The sequence below is a fragment of the Somniosus microcephalus genome, chromosome 16 (assembly GCF_052327205.1).
Source record: "Somniosus microcephalus isolate GS21.2 chromosome 16, FLI_Smic_1.0, whole genome shotgun sequence".
Taxonomy (NCBI): Eukaryota; Metazoa; Chordata; class Chondrichthyes; order Squaliformes; family Somniosidae; genus Somniosus; species Somniosus microcephalus.
The window spans coordinates 38209311-38221334 of record NC_141002.1 but is presented as its reverse complement, the minus strand read 5'-3'; the positions used below and the strand labels follow the sequence as shown (position 1 = coordinate 38221334).

The 12024-nt window shown below is 38.4% G+C and overlaps 1 protein-coding gene across 2 annotated transcripts in view; it reads left to right on the top strand.

Annotated features, from left to right (window-relative positions):
• phf21b (PHD finger protein 21B) overlaps positions 1 to 11803 on the top strand; it is a 208739-nt gene extending 196936 nt beyond the window's left edge. For both annotated transcript variants that reach the window (XM_086008816.1, XM_086008815.1), the window contains exons 15-16: positions 4383 to 4486; positions 6712 to 11803. In XM_086008816.1, coding sequence (XP_085864942.1) covers positions 4383 to 4486; positions 6712 to 6951 — 344 coding nt within the window. In that variant the 3' untranslated portion in view covers positions 6952 to 11803. The remainder of the gene's footprint in view (positions 1 to 4382; positions 4487 to 6711) is intronic.
• The last annotated feature ends 221 nt before the right edge of the window (positions 11804 to 12024 follow it).

Genomic DNA, 12024 nt, shown 5'->3' with positions numbered 1-12024 from the left:
GAACCAGTGGATGTGGTGTATTTGGACTTTCAGAAGGCTTTCGATAAGGTCCCGCATAAGAGACTAGCGTGCAAAGTTAAAGCACATGGGATTGGGGGTAAGGTACTGACTTGGATAGAAAACTGGTTGGCAGACAGGAAGCAAAGAGTTGGAATAAACGGGTCTTTTTCCCAGTGGAAGGCAGTGACTAGTGGGGTACCGCAGGGATCGTTGCTAGGACCCAAGTTATTCACAATATATATTAATGATCTAGACAAGGGAACTAGATGTAATATCTCCAAGTTTGCAGACAACACAAAGCTGGGTGGGCATGTGCTGTGAGGAGGATACAGAGAAACTCCAGTATGATTTGGACAGATTGGGCAGATGCAGTATAATGTGGATAAATGCGAGGTTATCCACTTTGGTGGCAAAAACAGGAAGGCAGATTATTATCTGAACGGCAATAGATTGGGAAAAGGGGAAGTGCAACGAGACCTGGGTGTCCTTGTGCACCAGTCGCTGAAGGTAAGCATGCAGGTGCAGCATGCGGTTAAGAAGGCAAATGGTATGCTGGCCTTCATAGCGAGAGGATTCGAGTACAGGAGCAAGGATGTCTTGCTGCAGTTGTACAGGGCCTTGGTGAAACCACACCTCGAATATTGTGTGCAGTTTTGGTCGCCTTATCTGAGGAAGGATGTTCTTGCCATGGAGAGAGTACAGCGAAGATTCACCATACTGATACCTAGGATGGCAGGAATGACGTATGAAGAGAGATTGGGTCGATTAGGCTTATATTCGCTAGAGTTTAGAAGAATGAGAGGGGATCTCATTGAAACTTATAAAATTCTAACAGGACTAGACAGACTAGATGCAGGAAGGCTGTTCCTGATGGCGGGGGAGTCCAGAACTAGGGGTCACAGTCTAAGGATGAGGGGTAAGCCATTTAGGACTGAGATGAGGAGGAATTTCTTCACCCAGAGAGTGATGAACCTGTGGAATCCTCTACCACAGAAGGCAGTTCAGGCCAATTCATTAAATATATTCAAGAAGGAGTTAGATATATTTCTTAAGGCTAAGGGGATCAAGGGATATGGGGAGAAAGCAGGGACAGGGTACTGAATTTGGATGATCAGCCATGATCGCATTGAATGGCGAAGCAGGCTTGAGGTGCCAAATGGCCTACTCCTCCTATCTTCTATGTTTATGTTTCTATATCTTCTATGTTTTCTATGCTGCCTGTTATGGAAACTGCTTGAGTTTCATTTCCATTTAAATAAATTAAACTAAAAATTGGGCCGTTTCTATAACCGGTGGCCAATCCTTAACAATAGTTTTACGCTCTGGCAGCAAGTTGAAAATCTACCCCAATGAGTTTTCCACTAATCTTGAAAGGGCAGTCTGGGGCAATGGAGGCAAACCTGTGTGAGGAATCCCTTCCCATTTGACTACATTGCACATCCTAGTAATTTGGCTATATCATGAAGGTGTCTATGAAATGAGACATCCCAGCCTCCAATGGAAGCATGTGTTAATGTGGCAGGGGGTGGGGCAGAAGAGGAATGCATGAAGAGAAAAAATGTGAAACGTTGCATTAGCACTTAGTTAATTTCTGTAAATACTGATGAAATGAAACTAGGGCTGAGAGTTGGACATTCTTCCTTACAGTATTATGTCTCCTATTGTTGCCTTCTTTCACTATGATTGCTTCTTCATCTAGAAGAGCTGAACAATCTAGGCCACATCTACCTTCATATTCTCTGTTACTGTCATTTTGGACTGGTCAAGGAGATGTGTATGGATGGTAACAGTTCTTTTTGGTTCCTCCTCCTTGAGATTGAGAAATCCACTGTCTCATGATACTCTCTTCCAGAAAATAAATGTGTCTGCCAAATAAAAGGCAAATCAGTTTGAATGCCAGTGAAATATGGACTCTGAATTAGTAACTTTAAAATGCTGATGAATTTGGGTAGGAATGCTGGCTTGGAATGGTTGCTGAGTCTGCAAGCGTAAGGGAGTTTAATTAACATACACAGCTGAAACCAAGACAGTGTTGGCTTAATTAATTTATGTTTCTTGATATAATTTAGCTCCCTCCTACAGTCAAGACTGAATAAATCCCTCAGGCCAGTGCCTCAATAATGTAATCAGTACTTACTTTTTAAGCAAACATATTCAAACATTAACAGAAATAGATGGAATAACAATATAATGTTTATTCATAATTCTTTGTAATAGTTTTTTTATTTAAAAAAACATCCTGATGATTCTTCAGAATCTCTAATTGAATTTTGAAATAGTAATTAAAGATAGAGTCATAGATTTATGCAGCACAGAAAGAGGCCCTTCGGCCCATCATGTCCGTGCCGGCCATCAAGCCCTATCTATTCTAATCCCATTTTCCAGCACTTGGTCCGTAGCCTTGTATGCTATGGCGTTTCAAGTGCTCATCTAAATGCTTCTTGAATGTTGTGAGGGTTCCTGCCGCTACCACCCTTTCAGGCAGTGAGTTGCAGATTCCAACCACCCTCTGGGTGAAAAAGTTTTTCCTCAAATCCCCTCTAAACCTCTTGCCCCTTCTAAGGGGAAAAGTTCCTTTCTATCTACCCTATCTGTACACCTCAATCAGGTACCCCCTCAGCCTTCTCTGCTCTAAGGAAAACAACCCCAGCCTGTCCAGTCTCTCTTCATAGCTGAAGCGCTGCAGCCCAGGTAACATCCTGGTGAATCTCCTCTGCACCCTCTCCAATACAATCACATCCTTCCTATAGTGTGGCGACCAGAACTGCACACAGTATTCCAGCTGTGGCCTAACTAGCGCTTTGTACAGGTTCATCATAACCTCCCTGCTCTTATATTCTGTGCCTTGGCTAATGAAGGCAAGTATCCCATATGTCTTTTTAACCATCTTATCTACCTGTCCTGCTGCCTTCAGTGATCTGTGTACATGCACACCAAGGTCCCTCTGTCCTTCCTAGGATCCTACCATTCATTGTGTATTCCCTTGCCTTGTTAGTCATCCCAAAATGCATCACCTCACACTTTTCAGGGTTAAATTCCATTTGCCACTGTTCTGCCCATCTGACCAACCCGTCTATATCATCCTGTAGCCTGAGGCTTCCCTCCTCGCTATTTACCACTCCACCAATTTTCGTGTCATCTGCGAACTTACTGACCATACCTCCTACATTCATATCTAAATCATTAATGTACACTACAAACAGCAAAGGACCCAGCACCGATCCCTGTGGTACACCACTGGACACAGGCTTCCAGTCACAAAAACAACCATCACCCTCTGCCTCCTGCCACTAAGCCAATTTTGGATCCAATGTGCCAAATTGCCCTGGATCCCATGGGCTCTTACCTTCTTGACCAGTCTCCCATGCGGGACTTTGTCACAAGCCTTACTGAAGTCCATGTAAACTACATCAACTGCACTACTCTCATCCACACACCTAGTCACCCCCTCGAAAAATTCAATCAAATTGGTTAGACATGATCTCCCCTTGATCAAGCCACACTGACTATCCTTGATTAATCCTTGCCTCTCCAAGTGGAGACTAATTCTGTACCTCAGAATTTTTTCCAATAATTTCAGTACAACTGATGTTGGGCTCACTGGTCTGCAATTCCCTGGTTTATCCCTACAACCTTCTTGAATAATGGTACTACATTAGCTGTCCTCCAGTCCTCTGGCACCTCCCCTGTGGCCAGAGAGGTTCTGAAAATTTGTGTCAGAGCCTCTGCAATCTCCTCCCTTGCCTCACACACCAGCCTGGGATACATCTCGTCTGGGCCTGGGGACTTTTAAGCCCGCTAAAACCGCTAGTACCTCCTCAATACTAATTTGTTCAAGTATATCACAATCCCCCTGCCTGATTTCTATGCCTATATCGTCCTTCTCCATAGTGAACACAGATGCAAAATATTCATTTAAAACCTCACCCACATCTTCTGGCTCTACACACAGATTGCCACTTTGGTCCCTAATGGGCCCTACTCTTTCCCTGGTTATCCTCTTGCCCTTAAAATACTTATAAAACACCGTGGGATTTTCCTTTATTCTGCCCGCCAGTGTTTTTTCATGCCCCCTCTTCGCTCTCTTAATTTCTTTAAATAACCCCCTGCACTTTCTATACTCCTCTAGGGCTTCCACTGTTTTTAGTCCTTTGTATCTGCCAAAGATAAAATAATTCAGCTGACAGAAATACAAATCGTAATCAAGGAACAAAACCATTGTGTAGGACTGGCTATCTGATCGTTCTATAAATGTCTGTATGACACTGCAGTAAAGCAGAAAAGTTGTTTGTAATTGCATGTGACTCATAAAATGTACTGTAGTATTAAAATGATTAGGTTTAGAAAACTGGTAGCATTTTAAGTTACTGCTACTTTCACAGTGAAAGAAGAGGAGAAAAGGAAGCTGTTAAAGCGAGGGAGCGAGTTAAAGAGTGAACACGAACAGCTGGAGGAGAAGGACAGACTGCTCAGTAATACTGTCACGGTGAGATTACGTACCTATAACAGTCCCTTTTGTATTAGTTGTGTTCAAATGATTAAAGAATCCATTATGTATCTTTTCCTTCTTCCCATTTCTTTCCCTTTCCCTTTTTCTTTTTCATCTCTTCACTGTCCACTGATATAGGACGGTACTGACCATTTCCTAATGCAGTACAGTTGTGGCCATAAATTTCTCTGCAGCCACTACCGTCAGTGAAAAATAAGATGTGTGCATTTGCATAATGAGACCAGTCCTGTCAATTGTATTGTTTCCTTTTTACGCCCCCCCCCCCCCCCCCTTTAGCTCTTGCAGGACCTCTCCATCCAGCAGCCTATCAGAAACGTGACTGAACTTGCATATTGAAGACAAGTTCCAGTACTATCACGATTATAGTTCATCAAACTTACAACCATCTAGTTGGAAGTTCAAAATTGACTTAGTGGATCATTCACATGCTTTTCCATTACAACAATCAAGTTAAGATTTTTATCATTCATCAGTGGCAAACTTTGAGGAGTTAATGCAACAGGACAGAGACCAGTCTCTCTCCTCCTCTTGCTTGCATGAGCTTACTTGAAGTCACACACACACACACACACACACACACACACACACACACACACACACACACACACACACACACACACACACACACACACACACACACACAGTTGTAGATGAGATGTTGGTTGAATGGAACTCAAAGTACTTGGAAAGGAGTATGTTGCAGTATATTTGCTGAAGCCTTTAAAGAATATAGTCAAATAATTCTGTAATATTCCATTCTAATTGCAAAGATTTCAGATATAGAACACCAGGCCAGTGCTCTGTTTCGGTGTATTCCAGTGGGATAAGCAGGTGTGGAACAAACTGATTAAAAAAAATTAAAATTGCTTGTGTTTCAGCTCTCATAGTGAATAGTAAAGCAGTCTTTTTAAAAATAATTCAAAATATGACACAAAAACTTAAATCTGTACTTTTTTAAACTATATATAATTACATTAAAATTTATATATGAGCCTAATATAATTTCATAAAATTGAAATGACATTTCAAGAATAGAGACCTAGCTCTGTTGTCAAAATAGATTGTAATAGAGGACTAGAGCGTAAAAGTATTGGTTTGAGAGCATGTTTAAGTAACATTGAATGGTGTAGAACAAAGAAAAGTATTTTGTGTATCAAAATGTTTATCGCTTCAGTTGAGTAGTACTGTATATCTATTATATTAAAAGTCAATTCAGCGCACAATCCCGTCTACAAATCTTGCATTCGGTTGTAACATTGTTTGGTCCTGCTTTTGTGTCATCTTTTCCCATTGTAAGTTCCTATTTCTACATTTCCCATTCAATTTTCCAGTGTCAACTTTCACCATCATGGTTTGTGGATCACTTAAAATGCTTTTTTTTTAAAAAGAAATTGCCAATTTTTTTGCAGTAAAACTTCTGTTACACAACAGGTTTCAAACATTGTATAACGGGCAGCCGATGCAATATCACCCATTTTGCACTGTTGCCAAAAGTTTAAATTAGCCCCAGTGTCTTTCCTCATCCTAATGCAAACAGAATTCTGGGTTTTATACTGGGGGGTGGGGTATTGAATATAATAGCAAGTGATGTTTAATTTTTACAAGATATTAGGCTTCAGTTGCAGTATTCGGTGCAATTCTGGACACTAGATATTAGAGCTATTGAAAGGAAATAGCAAACATTCATTAGAATATCACCAGCAATCAGGTTACATTTATGAAGAAAAGGCTTGAAAAATGTTGAGATTTGAGGGTTGTGAAAAATTGTTTCCAATTTGCAGCAAATTGGTAACAAGGGGGCATAAACTCAAGATTATCACTAGAAAAATAGAGGGGCAAGTTAGAAGAATTTTATTCACACTGAAGGTTATTAGAACATGAAATGCTTTACCATAAGTGGCTGTTGAGACAGAGGTTACTGTATGATTTTGAAAGGGAATTGGATAGTTTCTCAAAGAAATAATAATGAAAGGGAAAGGTCAGGAAATTGTGATTTGAGTAGTAAACTTCACTGAAGAGTTATCAGTGGCATAAGCACGATGGGCTGAATGGCCTCCTGTTCTGTAATTATATTATAATGTCTAGATATAGAATGTAAACTAGAACGGTGATTTGTTGAGCAGGTTGTGTACAGCTTTCTAATCAATGAAATATGCAAACTGAAGAACTGTTAAGTTGTCTAACTTTTATTTACTTAACAGAAATGTCTAGAATTGAAAACAAATCTCATAGCTAAACAGAAAGGAACTCAGGCCTCCCTGGAACGTGTGAAAACCCTGATTAGACTGATGCAGAGCGAACAAGTGATCCAGGTTACAATGATGACAACCACAGCCACCTCTCGAGCATCCCCATTGGTTTCCCTCCCATGGATCAAGCCTTCAGCTGCCACAGGGACCCCTCCAGCCACCTTGAAGCAGCAATCGCAAGGAAAGAACTGAAGGAACGGGACAAATCCAGATTTAATTACTGTCGTTTGGGAATATTTACACATTTTTATGTGTGGAAACAGTGGGGTTTGATAACTGATCAATGCAGTACAGTATGCAGAGAATGTTGGAGCAAAAATGCACCATACAGGTAGTTTGTACTGTGTCTGCAGTCCTTTAAGCCACTACTTTGAAAGCTGAAGAGATTTTAATTTTTTTATTTTATTTTTATGTTGGCCTTAACCTATTGATTCTGGAACCAGAAAATGGCCACTGAAAAAAAAAGTTTTGACTTCTCCACAGCAGGTGTTTTGAACACTAGTTTGCCTCATGGGAGAGAGAAGAAAACAAACCATAAGCAATGGAACACACTGCAGTAGATTGACAATTATTGCAACAAAGCTGTAACATATAAAGCATTTTCCAGTGCAATGGGGATCTGTTTTTTAGGACTGTACATTACTGTAACTAAGTTCAAACATGCAAATACTCGGTTAAGACAATGTCTGACATATTTATTCAGGTGACGCGCAAAAAATGGTTTTATTGTGTATGTATGGGTCTTCAGAGCATTCAAACAAAGTTTAATTTTTTCAGTATTAATATAGGTAAGAAACACAAATATTTAAAATAAAGTATGAGGTTAGTATTTAAAGTGGGATAATAAGTACAGTATTTTCCTGCTGATGCCTATGGAACATGTTTTATCAAGTATTTAGAGGATACAACTGCAAAACTTTTTTTGCAACTTCTCTTACTGTTGAGATTTTTGTGCAGATCAATCCTTAAATCGTATAGTAGGTAATTTAGGGAAGCCGTGTTTTCTTTCTTTAATTTCATTTTTTTTTTGAAGTACTGTATTTGTTTGCCAGATTTATATTTAAAAAATGCCAAAAATGTGTTTCCTCCTCCAGTACTGTATTTGTATCACAGAAAAGCGACAGTTTAAACAAACCCTAGGATAGTGATAAAGTTGGGGGGGGGATAGGATGGGGAATATCTGCTACATGGTACATGAAACTGCCTCAGAATCATAACAAATAATTGGCATTGAAAATGTCAGTGCTGGAGTCAAGGGACACAAATTTTAAAAGGGTTTACAGCTTTTTGTGGACCTTCTTTCTTTTCGTATTTAGTAAATGATACTCCAATAAGCTTTGACTAATTTAGGACAGCTACTTGATTCACTAGCTAGTCTTCCTGATAAAGGGTCTGCACCTTGGGAGGCCACAGCTGTTTGGCATGGGAAGCTTTTGGCCTGCTCTGGCAGTGCATGGTCCCTTCAACCATTTTCACAATTCCGGGAAAAACTGTGCAGTACAATGCAAATCTATTTTATTACAGTCAACACTTCAATGAACAAGATTTTATATTCTTTTACTGGTGAACAAAAAAAAAGAGAACCACAAGATGCTACTGGTTTAATGCCGATATGCATTCTGAAGTGGCTTGCAATGTAAATGTTTCAGGTTCAATGTTTTTTGATGACTAAAGAGAAAAACAAATTGTTCAGTTATAAAATATTAAGCAGCTGAGAATTTTTTTTTTGGGAGGGGGTGGGGTGGGGGGTGAAAGAAGTCTTGGCCTGTTAGCGTAGATGTTCAAAGGAGCTGTCCAGTGGATAGTGTGCATCGAAAGTGAATTCATCTTAATTCTGCCAATGTAGTTCTTTAAAAAAAAAAATTAAAACTGAATTGTGAAATCTGCTTGTACATGCTTTTATGAAACCATTTGCTGTCAGGTAACTGCATCCCATACTATAGTGAAAGGGATGTGTTGACAAGGTGTAGCTTCAAAAAATATCCGAACAATCAAGCCACTTAACATTCCCTTTTGCATATCCCAGCTTTCTGAATTCAGTTGTAACTAATAATTCATTGCAGTATGACAAAAGACAAACACACTTGGACATACAAATAGTATTTTCTACCAAGCCTGCCTTTTTCTATATATCTATAAAGGAGGGGACGAAAAAAAGCCTGCCCTGCTGGCTCCTTAACCCTTTCTGTTTGGAATCTGCAAATAAAATGTTCCGTGTGCCATCTCTGTTTATGGCAAGCTTCATGTTGCCCCATTAGAAGAAAAGAGCAACTGTGTGTGGCTGGAGCAGAGATTGTCTCCACATAGTTCCTTTCTGTTCAGACCCACCTATAAATTGACGCTTTCAGTTGCATATGCTTACTCTTTATTGTATTTCAGGTGTCAACCACCTCACAAACCACACAGGAATTTTTTACACCATTCTGACAATTCACCAAGTTTCATCCATGTAGGTGAGCTATATCAGCAGCTGATGATTTAATTTAATTTATATAATGTGAAATAAATGAGCATTTTACTTGTACAGGGTTCTTTCAGGCTCCACATTAAAACATTTATATTTTAAAATATAAATAATGAAGCTGCACTTCATATTTTTCAGGGTGAAATACAACAATATATTAGCATAGTGGGGCCCCTGTTTGTAGACACATTGAAGAATTATACAGTGCCCATTCTGTGGGTGAGTTTTCTTTTAATGCTCGACTGCTCCAGGGATACTTGACTACCAGCTGGAATTTGTAAAAGGATTAGAATTCTAATAGTGGAAAAGCCAAAAAATAACTAACTCGCTCACTTCTAAAAGTCTGAATACCTTGTATATGTTGGGTCTTGCCCTTATCCTCCCATTTTCCAATCAGAAGAATTTCTCAGGTAGAGACGAACCAAAATAGATGATTGGAGTGCATGGTCTTTTAGGCCCCAATAGCTAAAGTGGAGTTGTACTTTTAAAAAAAAAAACTATATTTACTCCTTTTTATTACAACTAATTTCAAACTTTAAAGGAGCAGTCACTCTAATTGTACTCAAAACAATTCTTGTGATTTGACAGTAGCTCTCTAGCAAGTGCCACTATTTAATTTTTACTAAAGTTTTAATGCATAGTTTTTATTTTTTAAGATTGGTTAGTCTAGTATGGAGGAGTTGAATGAGAAAGTAGATTCATGTGATTTCATTGCCTGCTAAAGTTTGTTACGCAAGTAATATGATCATATTCTAAATTATTACAGGGTGATTGAGTGGATCCTTATCGAAATGCTTAAGTGTAGTAGTTTCAGGTTTTGAAAATCTTTACTCTTTGGTGGAATGTTCCTTAAGGAAGATTTGTTAAGAACAAAAATCAACTACAAATATACAGTCGAAAGAATTTGAAGGAAATCTTTTGCATAGTATTTTCAACATGCTGCAAGCATGCACAAAAAACACTCAGGCTTCTCAAAAGCACACTGCGTTCAGTGCAAAGATTTTGACAGCATTCCAAATGTGTAGTAATGTATTGAATGCGTGATCTGTTACCACAGCAGTGGAATAATCTTGCACTAACTATCCTTAGGTGCCATACATATAAGAGCCTTAAGTAACATTTCTGTTGTAGTTATTTTAATATCCCATTATATATTCATGTATAGCTAAAAGATGGTCAAGGATATCAATGAAGCATTGTTCTATTCATGCCTTCTATTATTTTGCTAAACGAAAAGACTTCTCGGAGAAGTACTCCACTAGAAGAAACAATTTGTATTCATCAGCCATTTTCTATTTACATGGTGCAGCTTTCACTCTGCTGTCACAAACCCCTGCGCATTATTTAATTACATATAATTTTGTTTTTATTTGCTGAATAAGTGATTTATTTGAATAAGTAACCCACAACTTATGCAGAAACTGCTATAGATGGACAGCAGATTTATTTTAAAAGATGCAAAATAAGAAACTGTATTTCATTTGTGTTGTAGATATATTTGATGGTTTTTCTTCTGAATGGGCCTTTTTAAATCCCTTAGCCAACAAGCATGCAGAGTGCCTTTAAAGGCAAAATTTAAAAAGGGGAAAAAAGCACAGCCACACCACCTCTTGTCATCTTTCAATTTTTACATATCAAATCATTATACATTGTAAATACACTTAGAAAAAACATGGTAGTGTTTGTGATCACGTTACACTTGATTGGGTTGGTTGGGTGACTAGGTTAATCGATGTACAGAAAATACAGTAGAGAGTAGGAAGCCTGCTCTTCTAGTTTAAGGAGGTTCACTTGGCAGAGCAGTGCTAAGCAGATTACTGGAACTGAGAAACTTTGTCACAATTGTTTATTGTGTAAAAGAAATGTCTTTAATACACTGGGACAAAAAGAAAAGAGAAAAAAAATTAAAAATCAACATTGTATCATCACACAAATGGTCTTTTTATTTTTTCTATTTCCACTGTTTTGAGTTTTGTTAAATACACTGTTGAATGTGCTTTACCATGATAGCTCATGGTACTCGAAGTAGAGGTTGTAACCTAGGCAACATATTGCATCTTGTCTGTAGTTTTATATGTCAATTTCTGAAGGGCAGCCTGCTCTCAATCCTCCATCCTGTACAAATAGCTTGAAGATTACTCTTGCTCATATTTTTTCCACTGCTTCCTGGCACCGTCCCTTCACTTAGTGGTTTATTAAAGTAACATCTGAGTTCAGAAATTCAGTTGAGTGTTGGAATCAAATCTGTGTCACCTTTCTGTGATATCGCATGCTGTTCCTGGTTATTAGTTTTGATCTGTTCTGACTCTTTACCTAAAATAGAAGTCCAGCTGTATCTGAAATTTTTGCTTAACATTGCTCGTTGCTTGTATGCATGGAACAAAAGATTTAAATGGGTGTTGGTGCTTTACTTTTTCCCCTCAAGAAAATACAACAAAGGTGCACACTAACCACTGGATGGGTGCTTTACTTAAAGCAAAAAGGTTAAAATATATATATATAAATCTAGGTAATCATTACTGAATGAATACTCTTTTAGACATTTGTAAGAAAATAAATCAGTATTATACTGTTTTCCTACTTTGATATTTGTGTGGCTCTGCCCATAGTATGTGGAAGGTTAAAGTACAAACGATATGTCGAGTGGATTTGTGAGCATTTTGTTCTAAGGTGTGGTAGTGTAGCAATAATAAAAAACCACAAAAGTTTTTTTATAAATAAGCTTACCACCAGATGCAGAAAGTGTTCAGATGACAGATTTGTAAATGAGTTACATTTTCTTAACAAAAAATCCATGTATT